This window comes from Triturus cristatus, chromosome 3_2 (genome assembly GCF_964204655.1).
Source record: "Triturus cristatus chromosome 3_2, aTriCri1.1, whole genome shotgun sequence".
Taxonomy (NCBI): Eukaryota; Metazoa; Chordata; class Amphibia; order Caudata; family Salamandridae; genus Triturus; species Triturus cristatus.
The window spans coordinates 1066208845-1066228571 of record NC_140584.1 but is presented as its reverse complement, the minus strand read 5'-3'; the positions used below and the strand labels follow the sequence as shown (position 1 = coordinate 1066228571).

Below are 19727 nucleotides of genomic sequence, written 5' to 3'. Positions count from 1 at the left end.
ACTGAAAAACGTCAGAATGTGACAGTATTGCTCCCTTACCACCCCCTTCCCTCTGGTGCTCACTGTGCTTTCCTCACTGCATTTGACTTATTTTGGGGCTCCATGGTGGTCAGCCGTCTGTGCCCCACTCACTCAACCTCCTTCTGTGTCCCATTCAGTCCCATAAAGCTTTGCAGCTAATAGTTTTCCTCCCTCCACCCCGCACAGTGATGTAGCCAGTGTGTTATGGGCCGTAGTGCAAGAAAGGAATTGGGCCCCCAGGCCGCTGTTTGAAGCATGAAATACACTAATAATCAGTGTTCCCTAGGTCCATAAGGCCTCTGGGTCCCGGTTCCACTGCACCTGCTGCACCATAGCAGCTAGTCCCCTGCTCCCTCACCCACTACCCAACCGTGTCGAGGGTGTACCACCTAAACAAAATTGGAGGCAACCATTTGCAAACAGAAAGGGTCCGCAAGTAACTCCTTCGCCTCTGTGAATGTCGAAAAAAACATTTACAAGCAGGCAGTGGTCTCTGGGACCACTGTCCGCTCGTAAAAAATGTTTAGAAAACTATTCATATTCATTTTTTAAACGCGTCACGTGTTCTAGTATGGAAATTATCAATTTCTTCCGTTCTACTTTAAGCATCCCTCAGATCATTTTAAACTCTCTCAACTAGGAGGACTGAGTAGAATTTTTCTCTTCTCACAGAATATAGAGTAAGAAACAGTAGATGTACCAATGTGAAACATGCTAGAAGTCCAATTCATGCTTTGGCCTTCAGTAAAATATGGTACTACAAATAATGTTTGCATAGGTCTCCCACATTTTTAGTACACAAATATAAGTTTGGCACGGCACTGCATTGCAGCTGCATTTCTGTAGTGTTCCAGTAACTCTGAGTAGGCACTGAACCCATTAGCAGATGGTTCATTACAAATACAAGACGACCTAATATTTCAGCTGGGACCAAGGTAAATATACAAAGACAAACTACATTCTCAATGAAGTTACTGCAACTTTTCCTAAAAAACGTTGTTACTGTGTGCACGTCAGTTAAAAGTGTAATACGTGTAAAAAAAGAGCTTTTTTTGTAGTGTAAGCGCCAGAATTTATTCATGTTTAATGAAAGTTTTTGGTCAAACGTAACAACAGTATTCACAAGTTAACAAGACATACTGAAACACCCTGACACTTGGCCGAGTACATACTGTGACAAACAAACGCCTCCGCGCGCATGACCCATCCCACTTACGATATGTGCCCTGGCACTGGTGAGGCATTGAGGAACCACCTGCCTGCGCCGCGCGCTCAGTGCTGAGAGCCACTGGAACAGGAACATGCCACAACTGCGTCATTAGAATTACTGAGGTGCTATCGTGCGCGCTGCCCAGCCGGAAACGGAAATATTTCAAGGGGCAGGGCAGCGCGAGGGCGGGCGTATGACTTCTGGTTTATTAACTGTTGCGCTGCTATGCGCTCCTCCGTGCCCCATACCTCCACATGGTGTCACCCCATGTGAAGGTGTCACCCGGTGCGGTCCACAACCCCTACACCCCCCTAGTGACGCCACTGCCCACGGGTTCGTCATGGTCATATATAAAGGATTGTGGTCACTGTCAGTCGTGGTACCTACGAACATATCGGTTTTCTCGTCCCATAGGTTTACATCCAGTAAAATATAATCAATTTGTGAAGGACAGCCAGCTCTATTAAAAGTATTTGCCCCCTATGTGTCCGAGGGAGTTCTTCCATTGGTTGCCCTAAGATCAAACTCTGTGGCCAATGCATTGAGTTGAATGGCTAAACTTGTCCATTTTTTGATGGGAGATAAGTTACGTCGAGGGACTACACATTTACCATCAGCCCTTTCGTACTCCAGCAGATCATCTGAGCTCAAAGGCTCAAAAGTGCAATTTAAATCGCCTGCAACCATAATATCATTACCTGGCGAGCAGCTGGAAATTGCCTGTTTTAAAAGGGTGATTGATTGCCCCCCTTAGTTCCTCTGCTATAGACGTTGAACAGATCTTAAGTATCCCCACCTTTTGGGCCCTTATAGTCAGTCTCATGATATCATGGCTTAAAAATGGGTGCATGAGAACACGACAACCTAGGGCAATGTTTACCCAGACAATCAAACCTCCTGAGGGACGCTCTCTCCCCACAGTAGTAGCTGGAATGCAATAACACGCACACCCCATTTTGTGTAGTGACACTAGACTCCAGGTCTCCTGGAAGATGCATATATCAAATCCCTCGATTAGTTCATTAAAATGAGGGAGTAAGAGCTTATTTTGTAAACCTGCAACGTTCCACGATATAATCCTAAATTTACCAAACGTGAAGATCAAAGTCGATTTATCGTTTGTCAATTGGAACAGGTTCGACTGTGCCAGAGAACCAGATGCTTCAGGGTAAGCTCGAGGTTTAGCTAACCCAATCTCATATATCCTCTGGTCAGCCTCAGTGTTGACACTTGAGCCCCCATTCTCATCATTGCCCAATGCATTATCTTGTATGTCTGAACTTATTAGAGAAGTTTGTGCAATATCTGGTAAATCTAAATTTGATAAAGAGATTTGTTCTTTCTCAATGTCCACCTTAATTTTCTTTCTAAATATGGTCATCGCATCACCTCCCAGACATCTATAGTGAGAGATGACAGCAGCACAGAGGCTCTTGCCCAGGCCGTATTTACTAGCCGTCAAAGGTTTGATGCTCCTTGTTATAGTGGCGTGTAGGCTGATTCCATCAGATTTAGCTTCCTCGCTGGAATATTTTTTTATCCTTGGAGTCATACGCCCAGGTACAATTACACTGGTGTCATTGGCTGAGAGATTCTCAGACATTAAAATGAAGGAGACATGCAACATAACAAGCACTGGCAAAGCCAATAGGTAGGTGTTCAATATGCAAACACTAGCTTGGAAATTTGCTATTTGCATGCCTATGTTTGCATATGAGAGTCATACCAATTACCTGTGCCAATTTGGAAGATATCAGTTAAGGGACATTGGCATTGGCCATATTCTTTGCAATTTATAAAATGCTACAAAACGTAGGGATACAAGCTCACGCACTGGCTTTATTAAGAATGGTTGGTCTATACTTTTGAAATTGCAGTGCCACCTAGCAGTATTATATCTCAGTGTGCGAAAATAACAGCTCAGCATGTCATTTGAGCAAAAAAAAAGAGGGGGGGCAAAGATGCAGCTTGTATTTATAGATGATTACAAATAAGAGAAACGCAGCACTCAAATCGTGTATTGCTCTTAAGAGACTTCCTGGGAGGTGAGGGTGGGCTGCAATGTTTCATTTTCAAAACTCGTCTATGCACATAAATCTGTTGTATTATGTTAGTATTTTTTATACCGAACCAGGAATTCGAACAAATTGGCATCCTGGCACTAAAATGACTGAACGAAGTAGAGCATTTGCCAGACAGATTAACATTACCAATGGTTTATTGACAGGGTTCGTTTCAACGCCTGTTAAATGCAAGTGTCCCAGACAAATCCATTGATCCAGCTGTCTGAGGTGCGCGTTGTGTGGCACGCTGCGATTTGACAATTATTTCTAACAAAATGTATCCGCATGCCCTGTTGGTGGAAGAGACATCTGGCTGAAGAGCAGGGGGTTGCTTTGCATGGCTTGAAAGAACATTTGTAACAACGTTTGTACTAGAAAACAATGAAATAAAAGGTATAACTGCTGCAATAGCGAGGCTGTCAACTTTACGCTTCTTTACCTCAGAGTTCCTACTGAGTTTAGTTCACTGTTTCAATGCAAGATTCACAGTCTTTATGGAGTGTACCGCTTCAGCAATTGGGAATAACAGGGGGAGCGGAAAAGGGGAGGGCCAAAGGTGAAAGGAAGTAAAGGTCGGCAGAAGCAGAGAGGAGAAGAGGCAGAGAAGGAGGAAGGAGAGAAGAGAGAGGGAAGAAAGGGTGGAGTAAAAGGTGAAATGGAGTGAGGGTGACTGAGCTCCAAGATGCCCTCCCAAACTCTTGTGAGATTGTGACTTTATTGTGGATCTCGTCAGACTTTGGGAGCCCCTCCTGGGAACGGGCCATCCTGATTTGCAAAGACAGGAAGGCCGATAAGAGAGCCAGGCCCTGGCTGCCAGGGTCGCGTAGGCTTGCCCTTTAGTCCTGAGAATGCATGTGTGAGGTAAAGGATTGACTGTGACAAAACGTGATGACTGACTGTACTATTCAGTTGGAAAATAGTCCCACTTGTATTGCAATGGACGCACTGTGTGGAAGGCGGAATGATAAACTAAACAGCCAATAGCGTGAGGCGAGAGATGTGTACTTCTCTGAAGCCCACTGAAGGCAGATATTTCATAAAAGTACTGAAACTTCAAGAAATAATAGTCGCCATTCAGGGAGAGATGTTGGGAGCACGCACCGGTTCCCTCGGCCACAGTTTGCTCCCCTCAAGCCTGAGGCCCCCCTCCACAAAGTAAAAGCTGTACAACAAGAACAGCTTTAATTTTGTGAATGAATACCACCTACTTTCGCGGTATCAGATCTTATGGTTTGCAACTGCGGTCTTAAAGCACTGATACATTCAACAGCGAATCACAAAGCAGAGGGGGACACGTTTTACACGCAGCCCATCTGTTGCAGTTCAGTAGGGGTTACAAAGTGCACACTGTGAGACAGAAAGCCTCGCTTTGTGAATTCTGTACATTGTCACATAGTACTGTCAGTCCTACAATCGCAGCCCATGCAACCATCAGTACTCATGTCCATCGGACCCCACATTAACACACCATCCACAAACAACCACAAGCAGCACGAGGACTGGTACCAATGTTTTCTGCGGTCAGCTTCGCGACTGTGCCGAGTTTGGCGAAGCACAGGCATTTGCTCTGGAGAGCTGGTGGAGGGGTGAGGGAGGCTGCCAGGGCCCCCTTTGAGCGCTTGTAAAAGATGAACACGGAGTGGACATCTTCATTCTTCAAAAACTCCGAGATGCAAATCCTGGAAGAAAAGATGACAATGTGTATTATATATGCTATAACATGCAGTGCTTCAGCAGTGTAATCAGAAGTATTTAAACTAAAAATACAGCAACATACTTGTTAAGATTTTATATCAATAACCATGGGGTGAGGTGATGAGGCAGCCTTAGGGTGCTGTAATTAGGTGATAACTGGACCAGGAGAAGAAAAGGCCTAGACAGGCTGAATTAAGAAATAGAAATGGGTTTCCCTTTCGAACATGAGGTTGCCTGGCTAAACATGAGTGCCTTGAGAAGTTTACGGAACAGCAACACCTTTAAGATCTGGAGTCAACTCATATGTTTGAGAAAAAAGTGCTCTAACTGCGGAAACGTTCAAGAGATGCCAGGATGGAATCTGAGGTGCATGAGACTAAGGGCCTGAGACTATCTTATTATGACAAACAATACTTTGAAATATAACGGGGCCTAATGCCATATAGAGCTATGAAAACAGTGCAGAGGGTCTTAGAGATACTCTCGCCTACATCCTCAGCCGCTCCAGGGAACATATAGGTGGAATTAGACGATCCCTTTTAACTGAGCTAAGAATAATCCTCGCAGCACTTTTTCCATCAAGTTGGACTTTGATTGGCAGCCTGGTCTATTGTAGGGTTGTCAGAACCCCTTTCAGAGGGCCACGGGGCAAGCATGAGTCACTGGGCCCAACTGTGGGAATTGAGGCATTTTACTCCCGATGTCCGAGGGCCCCACTTACAATAGATCCTGAGTAACTGGGCCAAGTACCCCTTCAGCCTTCAGGACAGGGCTCTCTGTAGTAGTAGCGCAGGTCAAGCAGTCCAAGGCCTCTCCGGGGAGGGGATGGAGACAGGGAGTAAACACAGCCTCACAGCACAATGTACGTTCAATAGCAGCAATACATGATTGTCCAGTCAAATACTGTCTTTTATGACAAAAGTAGTATTTATATATGAACACAAAGTTAAATAAGGTATACACATACAATACACATAGCTCCCTGAGGTCATGGCTCTCGTGTTTAATAGGCAGACCCCTGAGTCCCACTTGCATTTCACTAGAGACCGTGGTTATTCCCCATTCACTATAGGGGACATTCATATTAAGACCCCGCACTAGCAGTCTGAGATTCAGCAGTCCCACGAAGACTCTTTTAGATAAGTCCAGCACGAAAGCGTTATCTGGAAAACATGTTCCCCCGGGGCCTTCTTTCCTTTGATCAGTCTTATCCTCACCAGCAGGGCTTGCACAACTGTATTCTCCAAGAGCGCCTTGCATGTGGGTGTGGAGGATGCAGCAGCTGCCTGGAGTGAGTAACACTAGCAGGCTCTGCAGAGGCAGAGGCAGTGGCTGGGAGACCTCTGTGCTTTCTCTGGTAAGCGGTAAATTCCACTGGTACTTCCCCTAGATGAGGTATTGTAGTCTACTCCAGTTTGATCCTCAGTCAGGATAAGGTGCCTGCACAGATCACCACAGAGGCCTTTCCTTGTGACAACAACTTGAGCTGAGTAACAGTACTAGTCCTTTTCAGAGCCCCCACCCCCGACATATGGGGTCACTGACCTTAATCCGCACAGGGGCAACAACACGAACGGCACTGCGGTAACTTTCACTGCAGAATATCATTCGCACAGAGCTATGACCCAATCGGAATGACAGCATACTTCATGGTGGCCCAACCTGACACATGGGTTCGCCGACTTGCTGTGATGCTGACCACAGCTACTACAAGGTGACCCCTCTGGCATATGGGGTTGTTGACTTGAAGCTGCACATAGCAACAACCCAATCAGTGCAGCAGCTCTCTCCTCACACCTCGCTGCAGGGATCCACCTGCCAGGATCCCACACTGTACCTCGCTCTCACCAGTGTTCTCCTATTTCTCACAGGGCTCACTGTCTTGGCAAGCAGGCAGGCACTGGTGCACTAGGCTCCAGGAGCAGATGGTCTTGGATTTTTCCCTGAATGATGTCCCATCACCGAGCTGGGAGAGTGGCAGACCTCAACCCCCAGTCCAGGCCACAGGCAGAAATCTTGCAGAGCTTCTCTGCATACAGAACTACTGGCTGCTTGACAGTTGACAATTTTGGGGGCCTTGAGATCCCCTTCTCATAGTCCATTTACAGACACCAAATGTGATTTAGGTGTGATTCTTTGAAGTGTGTGTTGTGGGGTCTGCTTCCTTTTGAAGTCCCCCCTCAACTGCCCTCCCATTCCTCCAGAGAGCAGTCCATCACAGCAGGTGCGATTCCAAACCTGATAGCCCTACAACACAGGCCATGGGAGTGACTAGAGATCCACACCAGAATGTCAGGCACAGTGATATGTGTATCAATATGTTACCCCAGGGCTCCAGACCAACTCTTTGACTCTATTATTAGCCCCAACTCCCTCCTGAAATGTGTCTAGGTCTCTTTCCAGTGACCTTTCCCCAAAACAAAGAGCACCCTTTGAAGAGTACTGAAGAGCCAAGCTCTTCTTCCTCTGATGTGTGTCCCACCCAGCTCACAAGAATGAAGTAATCCACAAATCTGTCTGGAGGGATTCCTCTGTCTCTTCATGCTCCTCCAGTCAGCCCTGGGTCTCCCAAAATGGAACACAGAATCTTCCATGTATTGTATAATTCACAGGCACACATACATTCAGCACTTGCATATAACACATACAAGCTGCACAGCGCTACATACTAACTTGATGTAGACCAAGAATGAATGAAGCGCACAGCAGCAGAACTTAATATGAATGAGTCTATAGACTTCAGTCCAGTGACACAAGTACAAATGGTCTGTTCACTTTTACTGATCACTACACAGTATGATGCCAATCAACGAGCTTGTGCTGCTTAAATACTGGCAAATGCAGTAGCTTTTCACCACTATGAGGGTAGCACTTTTGGTGCCCCTGCCGGTCCAACAAAACTGCAATCCATGAGACAGGTTTATGCCATGGCGCATATGCATGATCAAAAATCAGCACCAGGGATCCAGACATTATTGCTGCTCAGGACAGGGGTACTCAACCGTCAACATGTTGTAGTTATGGGACAAGAGAATTAGAGCAAGGCCTATATTGTGAATGACTGGCGAGTCAAAGAAGGAGAATGGCCTTCCTCGAGGTATGAAATTTCAAATTTACCAGATGATTGACCCACGATTTTATGTGTACTTACTAATCAAAATGAGACCCAGACTTTTGGCCTGAGAGAACTGGGTACGAGTCGAAGTCGAGCCATGAATCTTGGATAAGTCAAAAAATAAATTTATACTGGGCAAATAAAGGCTGGCAGCAACATAGACTAGCTCAGCTTTTTGGTTGTTGAAACATGATCAGGTTTGTGACATCAACTTGTGAATACCAAGAAAGTAGTGCAAGAGATAATATGCACATACTTCTACAGAAAAAAAGTAGAACTGCATGTCAAAAAAGGGCACAATTCTTGGTGCACAGGAGCATTAAATAGTATGAGAGAGATCCCTTGCGGACCCAATGAGAGAAGATCATGTACATAAATAAAAAACACAATGCACCATCCGGCTGTCGCATGGACGGAAAACTTGCCACTAGGCTATACTATCGCAAAGGGATGGGATAGTCAAAATTAAGCTAGTTCTTACAAGTGCAAGTGACGTAGCTGACCTCAGTCCACAAGGTGATTTGACAGCATGCCCCAGGGATTTGAGAGGTCCTTCAGAGCCCAAACAATGGGAAAAGTGCTAATTTTCCTTGTTCCCTTTAGGGCCTGCTACACATGAAAACCTGACTATAGATCAGAAAGGATACCATGGGAGACACTGCAGATGTGTGGAATTAAGTAGCATCACTACAAAATGGAGCACTGGCAATTAGACCAACAGGCCAGAGGATTGCGTATGTATTTTCAGAAGTGCCAAACCACTGCTTTTCTTCATGCAACAGGATCTGCACATTGATGCAACAAGAATTTTATGATGCCAAAATAAATTATCAACTGGGGTTGAAAAGTGAAGTACAATGTGAAAATCGAATGACAGCATCAATCTGGTGCATTAAAAGTATTGCTGTGTGGGAGGAAGGTAGATTATTTGTCACTTTACACAACTTATGGGAGACCCAAAACCATGTTACCACCAAAGAGTGAGTAGATAGTGGCGTTTAATTAAGTAATGGATGCAAGTGTGGTTGCGATTAGTGCACAACACTAGTGATAACAAACATTGGAATTATTACAGCGATAAGATACTATCATTGATAACAGAAGAAAGGTTGCTGACAAGGTAGTGGTTACAGTCATTTTAGTCAGTGCATTGGCTGCAGTTAGTGGCCTTACTGACTGGTTGCATGTAGTCAGTCTAGAATGTTAGCCTTGTACACTTATTTCACACACCATGATAGAGGTGGCATTGGTGAGGAAATTACACTAAAGTACCAGCCACATTGTGGAGCTGATACCTCTGCCACACCAGCCCAGAGGCGCCAGCATTGCTGTATTAATGCATGGGCATGCTGGGCCCCACGAGCATAGCGGCCCATGCAGACCAGAATTTAACACTAATTTTCTGTTAAACATTGTTATTCCTGTGAGTGGTTATGTAGGCAGGGCCTATTGCAAAGCTTTGCTCCAGGGCCTGTAACGCTGTTACGATGGCCTGGGTCCTAGCTGGATTATGTTGGTCTAATATTGGAAATGTCTAGAGGAGGTTAATGCCCTACATTAGTGTAAGTCTACTTCATTAAACTGGGCTATAGTCTCATCCTCAAACGTTACACTTTCAGGCTAGGGGTTGTAACACAGAAATACTAGTTAATTCCTTCCAAAGTTCAACAATGGCATTTTAATTCAAAGGAAATACCACATATTCGCCACATTTGATCTGATACTGGTGGTGGTAAAATAAGGAAGTGAAGGAGATCAGCAGGGTCTATGCCGCCCCCGCAGCTAAATGACGTCACACACCCAGCTGCTTGGACCACTCTAACGCATCCTCTGAAACGAACCTCAGAAGGATTCTCTATTTTCTATATCTTTACTCCTGAAACCCAGCACAAGCACCAAGTGAACACTCATGAATAGCATAAGGACTAGAGAACAGATGCTTAAGCAACATTTCTCAACAGCCTACCATCATCTGAAGAAGAGACATGGGGTGATCATGCAAGCTCTAGTGATATGAAATAACATCCAGTGGAGGACTCGCAGCTCCTAGCCTCTGCACCCCAAAACCAGAGCACCAGCAGCCCTAATTAAAGAGTGCTCAAGTATTCAAAAAGTGATGGATGGAATGCTTGAAGTAATCTCAGCTGCATCCCAATCCATCGTTATTGTGCACACCATGCCACCTCAATTTGGACCCAGCCATGTGTAATTCACTCGTGACCCGGCTCCAATGGGAACAGTCTAGTCCGAAATGAAAGGCAAGGTGCACCCTGAATGGATTCACAAGCAACCCATTATCAGTTTTGCTCTTATTAAAGCTTGTCAGCCAGGTATAACCTTGTTCCAGTGGCACAGTGTGCATGGGACCCACATCTGGGCAAACCCATCACACTAAGGACAACACACTGAAGTATTGCACATGTGATGGGTGGAATGCTTGAATTAATCTTAACCACTGGTAAAACTGAGGTGACCTGGTGTGCAAAATAATGATGGATTGTGATGCGGCCCAGACTACTTAGCAGTGGTTGAGATTGATTCAAGATTTTCATCTATTGCTTTTTGTATACTTAATTAATTAGAGAGTGGGCCTTCCAGGCAGCAATGCGAACTCTTCATAATATATATAGATGCCATCAATAATATATGCATTAGGAAGCCTATTAAATTAGTGAAAATGGATAAAAAACATTTCCCCATGGAATCAATGAACTACCATCTCACCAAGTACAACAATGTTTATGTGACCACATTATGAAGACTTTACAATGATATACAGGTGTTGGACTTGGTCCTCTCTGCAGGGTCACCCTCTAAACATTTTGCCTTCACCCCTCCTTTTTTCTGAGTCAATTTTTTGGGCTTTTTGGACTTTGTGTCTGTGCATATTACCACTGCTAACCAGTGCTAAAGAGCTTGTTCTTGCTCCATAGAACATGGTACACTTGGCTTACACCCTATTGAAAATAAACAAAGAAGGGGATATCCTTAAATGAGAGAAGGTAAAAACCTTCTGTCTGTTAGAGAGTTCTCAGAGAAGTAAAAAGGGAAATTATTTCTTTTTTATGAAACCCCTCACTCACCAACCTAGTTGGTGACGTGCTTCATCATCGGGGTCCACCCGAGCAGCCGAATACCACCCGGGTGTGCTTCGACGCCTGATTACAGCGGAGCAGGTTTGTTATTATGTCAGTACGTGTAAGTGACGTGTGTGAGTGAGGGCGCCTGGGGGAAGCACCGCAGGTTTGTGGCAGGCAGTCGGTGAGCTGAGTAACGCAGCACCGTCTGCCTCCCTTATGAGCCCATGATACGATTCGAGTAAGAATCGCGAGTTCATCTGTACGCAGAGGACTCCCTGAACCCTTTTTACCACCTTCGCAAGTATATGCAGGTGGCACACACACGCCCCAGGGTTGGATGCACCTTAGTGTGTGTAGACCGCCCGGTGTGTCGATAGAGTCCTTACGAAAACCTGTGACTACACTCAAAGGTTGAAACATGTAGACCATCAATATTTGGATAATACTTTAGGTCAAATCAAACCTACATTAGTATTACACCTCACCACTTTTTTAACCGTGACCCTGCTGCTCCATATTAAATTTGTTAGGGAGTACAGTAGGATTACTTTTAACTTTATTTCACTCACTCACACACGTCACTTACACGTACTGACATAATAACAAACCTGCTCCGCTGTAATCAGGCGTCGAAGCACACCCGGGTGGTATTCGGCTGCTCGGGTGGACCCCGATGATGAAGCACGTCACCAACTAGGTTGGTGAGTGAGGGGTTTCATAAAAAAGAAATAATTTCTCTTTTTACTTCTCTGAGAACTCTCTAACAGACAGAAGGTTTTTACCTGCTCTCATTTAAGGATACCCCCTTCTTTGTTTATTTTGTATACCTCAGGGGACTGGGAGTACCCCTTACAACTTAGTTGTGAAATCCCTTTCTCTCTCTTTTGTTATATTACACCCTATTGACACATTTAATTTACTAATAAAGTGGTACTACATGTACCCAGGGCCTGTAAATGAAATGCTATTAGTATGTTTCTAAGTTTTACATGCACTGGAAGTGAAAAACGCCTAAATCGTTTTTTCACTATTGCAAGGCCTACCTTTCCCATAGGATAACATTGGGTTAGCCTATTCCATTTAATAAGAGCTCATTTCGATTGGGAACAGGTAGAAATGTTATGTTTGGTCTCAAATGAACAATTTAAAATTATGTTTAACAATAAATTCAGACTTTAACTCACAACTTGGAACATGCCACTTGTAGAAAGTTGCCATTTTATTGTCCCCACACCCTTTGGTGTCTGCTGCCAGTGTCATGGGTCACATGACCCTGCTGTTAAGCTTTGTGTATTCCTTCCAGACAGTGACACAATAGAGATTAAGTGTGGGCAAGATGGGCCATCCTGACAAGATGGGTGGGGGCAGAGCTGTTTCCTGCCCTACTTACACTGCAATAAGGACTGCCACTTGCACACACAAAGAAACCTAACACAATTCTTTTGTTGCCCTAGACTCCTCGGAGCCTTGGCAAGGGAAGGGAGGAACTTTTCAGAACTAGATGTGGGGGAGCACGGAAAATTCCCCCACTTCAAAGGATGGCACCAGAAATAAATATTGGACATCCTAAGCCACTCTTCAGTACAATCCCGGACCTGCGGACATTACTGAAGAAGGACAGCCTTGATCCCCAGAGAACGGCTCTGCTGCGTGAGGCCTGCCTTTATTCCCAGAGGGCTGCTCTGCTGCATGAGGCTTGCCTTGCTCCTCAGTGGACTGTTTTCTGCTTAAGGCAGGTTTTGTTTTCCAGAGGACTGCCCTGCTGTTTGAGGCGTGCCTTGTTCCACAGAGGACTGCCCTGCTGCTCCAGGCCTGCCATGCTCTCTGCGAAGGAAAACTGGGCCTGCTGCCTTCATCCCAGTCTACCTGAGTGTCTCTAAGGGGCAGTTGGCTGACATCCTGTTCTGAACTACATGGATTCAACAAGCTCCAAAGGCCTCCCTGCAACTGACCAGCTGACCTGCTCCAACAGGACCTGCCTGGACTTGCAACTGGACCTGCCTTAGCCGTACTAGCCTCTGACACAGTGAATCTCTGATCCTCAGGAGGTACCTCTCCAGGTCTTGGAACCTTGGCTAGCATCAGAGCGCACTCCTTTACAAGAAAAGGAAAAATCTTGAAGTTCTGGACTTTTTGTGTTGAAGTTTGAGAAGGCAACTTTTTCAGCTGGACTAACCTGGTCCCTGTATATGGTCCACACTCAATCACAGTTGGCTTGAACTACTGACTTTCTCCTGGTTTAGAACAACCAGATGACTTCGAGTGGCGCTTTATGCTTTTGGGTGGTATACTTCCTAAAACCTTAAAATTGCATATCTTTGAAAGCAATTTTGTTAAAAAAATCAATCAAATTACCCGTCTTGGACCCTGAGATTGAAAAAATGTGTATTATTTGTAAATAATGTTCCTCTTCGGAAATTTGTATCTTGGCCAGCTTTAGCAGGTGGGATAAAATCTAGACCTATTTTGTTGCGTTATTGAGGACGTTTTCATCTTCTCAATCCTAGACTGACGATTGTCTGTCCTGAATTGAATTACATTTTAAGATTCATGAATTTGTGCACTAGATTGTTTAATGTCTATGCGCTTGTGTTTATTGGTTCCAGTTTTAACTGACACTTACCAACATATCCCTTTGTTTATTTACCTTGGTGGTCTGTTTCTACTCGTTTCCATCTTGGGATTTAAACTTCTTGGTATGCTAGGAAGGGGCAAGAGACTGTTGTCTTTCTTTCGTTCTAGTGATGCCTTGCTGAGAATTCTGGTGTCTATCTCAATCAACAGGTTAGATAACAGCTACCATTATTTTCACATCCATGGAAAACTGTAGATAAATGGTAGTAATTATCCTGTCTTACACAGTGCATGCAGTTCTGATTTTCCCTTCTCATTTTTTCAAACATAAAGCTTCTTAAAAAGTGACCAACTAGTCTTATATGCTTTCAAAGGACAGCTTAACTTAAACATGAATTTCTTCTTCACTGACAGGGGCACAATGTTTTAAATCTGTTACCCATATGTAAGCCTATTGTCTGACTTTCATAGATGTAAAATTACTATCATGCAAAATAGACATATTTGTCAACTTAAAGGGCTGTTTTTCATGAATATCTGTTCAAAATGACACTTGAGACGTTTTCCATTCTGGCTGGCAAATACTTCACAGTTTCTTTGTCCTTTACCACAGAGCAATAGTAAATGATTAAAGCTCCCTATCTTTAGCCCCAAGCATATTGTTGATATTAGAAAAAGATAAACCATCTGAGTGTGGGCCATTGGATCCTAAAAGACAGTTTCTAGTTCATGCTACCTTCACTTTTATGCTTCCAAACACATATGGGACACAGAACTGTCTGAGAGCATTGCAGACAGAGAATGGAGTGATTTCATGTGGCTATGTAGTAATGCCCTATTAAAAAGTAGTTCAATGCTATTATCTCAATAGGTCTTATTGCACACCATCGAAGCTAAGTAAAATCTATCCAAGTAAACCATTTCACTGCCTCATTCAGATGATGTTGGATTGACTGCAGAGCAAGCTATTTTCATCTGAGATGGCCACAAAACTCATCAGATCATGGGTTCCAGGTGTGCAGGGGTGACTCTGTAGCAATGCTAGTTGGGGCTTTCCCACGGGAGTAAGAAAGGCAAACCAAGGCGTAGGTTTGCTGTGTTGAGTGCAATTCTAGCTAGAATGGCATTAGCAATACAATAGTTAAAACCACAGACACTTCAAATAGATAGCTGGATTAGGGACACAAGTGAATAGGTAGTCACTGAGGAGACATAGATGAAAGTGACCAGGTGAGATGAGAAGTTGGCGGCAGACGTAGCAGCCCGTACAGCAAAGTTAATAAAACTGACAGATCCGCCAGATGTAAGACCGCCTTGAATAAATGGGAGAACTTTATAGAGGGAGGCAGAAGAGCCCTGAGATGTGAAAAGGTGCATATGGCGATAGGGACATTCTAGGGCTATAGAGCTTAGATTCTCAATGGGTAGAGTGGAATGGACTATGTTTGTATCCTTAATTCTGTGTCTCAATTGCAACAACCAATAACCTGACTGACACCTGGGCAATGTTGGAAGGTGGATTATTGGTAAGGGTAAGTGTGCACCAATCACTAGCAATAAGGCCATCAATGCAATAAAAGGTCAAGTCAAGGTCTCAATACATTAGCCCCTGGCTCAACCCTTTGTAGCTGGCTCGGAGCCGGCAGGCTGAACCAAGGCGACAGGTGTGTGAGCACTTAAAAACACCAAACCATTAAATAAGTAAGACACAACACACAATAAAAATCCACAACAAATTTACAAAAGTGAAATATTTTTATGATTAAAATGACACCAAACCACAAAAATCCAATATAGGAAACTGTAGATATGAATTTTTAAAGAATAAACACCTTCTATTGCTCAAATGCACATACCGCCAACTTGGGACATCTAGTCACGCTTGACAGGGACAATGTCAAAGTTTGAGGCCAACTGCGGTGGAGCCCTAATCGGATACACTAAGCGGGAGGTACCAGTAAACATTTTACCTTTTGCACTAATAAACTTTTCCGGTGGATTTTCACTCATCGTCGGCCGAGGCTCCTCTTCAGGATGGAATTCGATTCAATGATGGTGGCTTGCCTTAGCGTGAGGCATGAGTGAAATCCTGGAAGTCTTTAGCTCTGGAACTTTCAGAGGGACAAGCCTGAAAGCCAGGCCGGGCTGCGGTTCGACGTCGACGCCCTGACTCTCGACGACGAGTTGGTCTCCTTGTGGAGATTTTTCCAAAAATTCCTCCAAACTTCTCCAAACATCTGGAACCTCTTCCTGATATTCCCCTTCAAGGTTCAAAGTTTCCAGAACACAAATCCAAGGGGCTAGAAGCAATGAGATGGTCCTTGGAGGTTTGGGACCACAATTCCCACAATGCACATGGCCAAATACTTAAAATTCCACAGGACACACTCCAGGCTCTGGCCTTTTTGAGGGAGATGGTGCAGGCGTGCTCTGTTAACTTGTTGCTTTCATGGAGTCTACTCCTTAATCATTTTTGAGGCAAGGCAAAGTATTCAGGGCAGTAGTTCCCAGTGTGCAGAAGAGCCAGTCCTTCAGAGTGAAATCCTTTGGGGTACACACCAAGGTTCCAGCAAGGCAGCAGATCTGAGTTGCTATGCAGCTCTCACAAATGTATCCAACATTCTGGGGTGACAAGTAGGGGGCACTGACCAATGGGGTACAGGGTACCAACCAAAAGCGTGACAGATTCCTCCAAAGTGTGGCATATTCTTGTCCCACAAAGCACTGCACTATAAAACGTCCACCACTCGGGTCCAGGAGCAGCAGCTACTGTAATTACCATATCCATTCTTAATCACAGCACTGACCCTAGGCCTACCTAGCAGAGTCCAGGGCACAGTCAGAGTCCATTACCACTAGTATCAGTCAAAACATTGGAGTGATCAGGGAAAAAAGGATGACTTTCTTACAGCCATAAGTCAGGTTATCAGTCCTGGTGAAAAACCTGAATTGTACCTGACAAAACAAGTGTGATCTACACCACAAAGGGGAAAGGTAGTAGGCTCAGGAAACAGACATAGAGAACTGCACTGCCAGGCAATGTCACTGTTTTATCTGGCCTGTTTGAGTCCTAGATGTGCTTAGAAATATGTGGTAATGAGAGAATAATGATCTGTATAATAGGACCGTGTGCTGGAAATTTCACTGTATGCAGTGCTTTCATTTCTTATAACTGCTGATACATGTTTGAGTTGCTTTGCTGTTAGATTGGGAAAATAATAAACTACTATTACAAACAGTTTTACTTTTATGGATGTCTATGTTAGTATCCCCTGTGAATATGAAATTTCAGTTCCTAGATTTTCATTTAGCCCCTTCAGTGCCAATTGTTATCACTTAGTGATGGACATTTTTTAAAGGATTTCTTTAAGAATACAACTTAGAAATAAGTATTCCTGTGTGGGTCTACATTGAAATACGAACAGCATATAAGATATGACACCATAACATTATTTTTACATCATTATCTGTTATTATATTTTTACATTTTTTATGCTCAAACCCACAAAGTAATGGATTCCCAGAAGAATTCTTAGCATTTTGCACACAAAAACTGACTGATTACATGAATGTACAAATGTAAACACAATGGTTAGAACCCTAGGGCATTAGTTACATTTTTCGATCACACTGGGATTGGTGCAACTTGTGTCTTTATTAAGCAGGCTATACGATTTACAAGCAGGCGGATTACCTGTAAGTAGGATCACTGAACAAGGCTTTGATGTCATCAGCCCTTGGTCTGAGAGATGAGGTAATTCTCAATTGAAGCCACTCTATTAGTTCTTCCATGCTAAATGTTGAGAAGATAAAGCGTCAAAAAATATTTTCTGCAACATATGTTCATTTCAATTAAACCAGCTTGTTTGTAGAATTATTCAATTTATATGAACAGCAATTCAAACTGAAATTCCCCCTTTGTACACAGAACGGTAAAGTCATCTGCAGAATACTTTTCCCCTCACAGCAGAGTCGAGGCACCTACACACTGATTTAGAGAGATGACGATTGTTTGTCAAACTACAATCAATGGCAGGAGGTTCTGCTGATGATATTTACCAACCAGAAAATGAGCTTGGTGAAACCTCAACTTTCAGGTAACCTTGTTGTATCTTCTTATATTGCCTGGATACTCAGAATATAGGTCAATGTCTATGTTTTAAATGAACATATTGCTATAGTTTGGAAGGGATGGATCTGTTCATTCAGGTGGTCTTTTATTGCTATGTTATTTCTGTAAATAAGGTTTCTATTTAGATGCAGTTTTGGCGAAATGGCATGGATATCAGGCAAGACTGCGCTATTACTTAGTAGCTTGAATTAGACGTAAGCCCTTATCAATTCCGTTTGACACATTAAATCATTGTGAATGGGATTTCCATAGGGGACGAGACAGCGAAGACCAGTCATGGACCATATGCTGGATGTGATTGTTCTGAAACGCCTTTGTTGTCCACTGGAGGTAACTTCATTGTCTGTATGTTATCATCTCTCCTACCTACCATAGTATAAGTGGGAAAGCGAAGGTCATCTGGGAAGCATATACTTCGGATGGGTACTAAGAATCAATTTAGAATCCACATCATGCCCTTTTGGTGTATGCATAACAACTGAGGGTCATTGTATGTCTAAGTCATCTCATACATAGCATAAACAGCAATCAGCTATACATCAAGGTAGTTTATTGGATGTGTCGCAAAAAAATAACATTTCAAACATTTGCAGACGGGCTAAGAGTGGTCGGTGCTCCAAAGACAAGTGAGTCACTCAGTATACACTAAAACATGTCCTCAGCGTGATTATGAATTGAGAACACATGGACAATGGGAAGAACAGGAGTGGTCATTGAGAGAAATGATAAATAGCGCTATGCAGGTAAGTACACACAATGTATTCCCTGGTCCAAATGCAAGTATAGTTGATCATGTTTCGACCCAAGTCAAGTTTAATGGTATTCCCCATGACTAGAGAATTTTAAATAACATAGGAAAGGGGACTGAACTAGAGTCCTGGCGGAATTCCAACTTCAGTAGTGAAAACCAAGAGCGGGAAGCACTGGTCCATTTAGTTTAATGGCCTGGGTCCAAATGGATCAAAAAGGATGAAAAGAGGTCCTGAAAGATAATGAGCAGGCTGTGGAAGAATCAGCGGACCATCAACTGCAGTTCGACTGTCACTGTTCGCTGGTGCACACACACCAAATGCAATGCTTATGACTTCACAATATGAATAGCAATAAGCAACAGCATGTAAAAGCACAACACAATTAGATAACAATACACGTCCAAACCAATAAACGATACTACGTTCATAGCCATCTCTTTCTTAGTGTTGAGGCTAATATGCTATACAATCTTATCTTTCATAATTCCTATGTGGCCAAAAGGATGGCCCCCTGAGTTTGTGAAATGCTTTATAAAGGGTGGCCTCCATTTGCCACTTTCGGAAATGCCGTGCACTGAGTCAACCCTAAATGCCCACCGTTTGGCTTCTTTGTACCCTATGGTTGTTTCCTAGGCATGGAGATGCACAGACGACAACCCTTGTACTGCGTTTCGGATGTAAGTCCAGGAAAGTAGCCAAATACAGATCTAAGAGGCTCTGTCTCCTTCTGGTTAGTGGTTTTGCTCTGCTTACCTGCCAGTCTCTCAGCGTGCTCTTAATGCCGGCTCAGAAGACACAGGAGAAGTCTCAGTCTCGCTTGTCTGTTACAAAAAATGCCTGGGGATGGAGGGCGCCATGTTGTTTGTATTGGTTGCCAAGGTGACCATGGCAACCAAAACAAACAATATGGCGCCTCCCATCCAAACAGAAGTTGTCATAGAAAAGGGACTATCGAGAAGTTTTAGGGAACGGAATATGTTAAGAAGTTGTCAACCCTTCGTTGGACTCTAGTGATTGCAGTGAGAAGTCATTTGTTTGGTTTTGTCGAAAACTATAAGATTGATATAATTCTGCAAAAGTATTGG

At 43.8% G+C, this 19727-nt stretch overlaps 1 protein-coding gene across 1 annotated transcript in view; it reads right to left on the bottom strand.

Annotated features, from left to right (window-relative positions):
• LOC146859134 (uncharacterized) overlaps positions 1 to 19506 on the bottom strand; it is a 2052335-nt gene extending 2032829 nt beyond the window's left edge. Inside the window, exons 1-3 of the mRNA XM_085649806.1 lie at positions 19396 to 19506; positions 17453 to 17551; positions 4801 to 4973 (exon numbers count right to left, since the gene is read on the bottom strand). Coding sequence (XP_085505932.1) covers positions 4801 to 4973; positions 17453 to 17550 — 271 coding nt within the window. The 5' untranslated portion in view covers position 17551; positions 19396 to 19506. The remainder of the gene's footprint in view (positions 1 to 4800; positions 4974 to 17452; positions 17552 to 19395) is intronic.
• Positions 19507 to 19727: the final 221 nt, after the last annotated feature.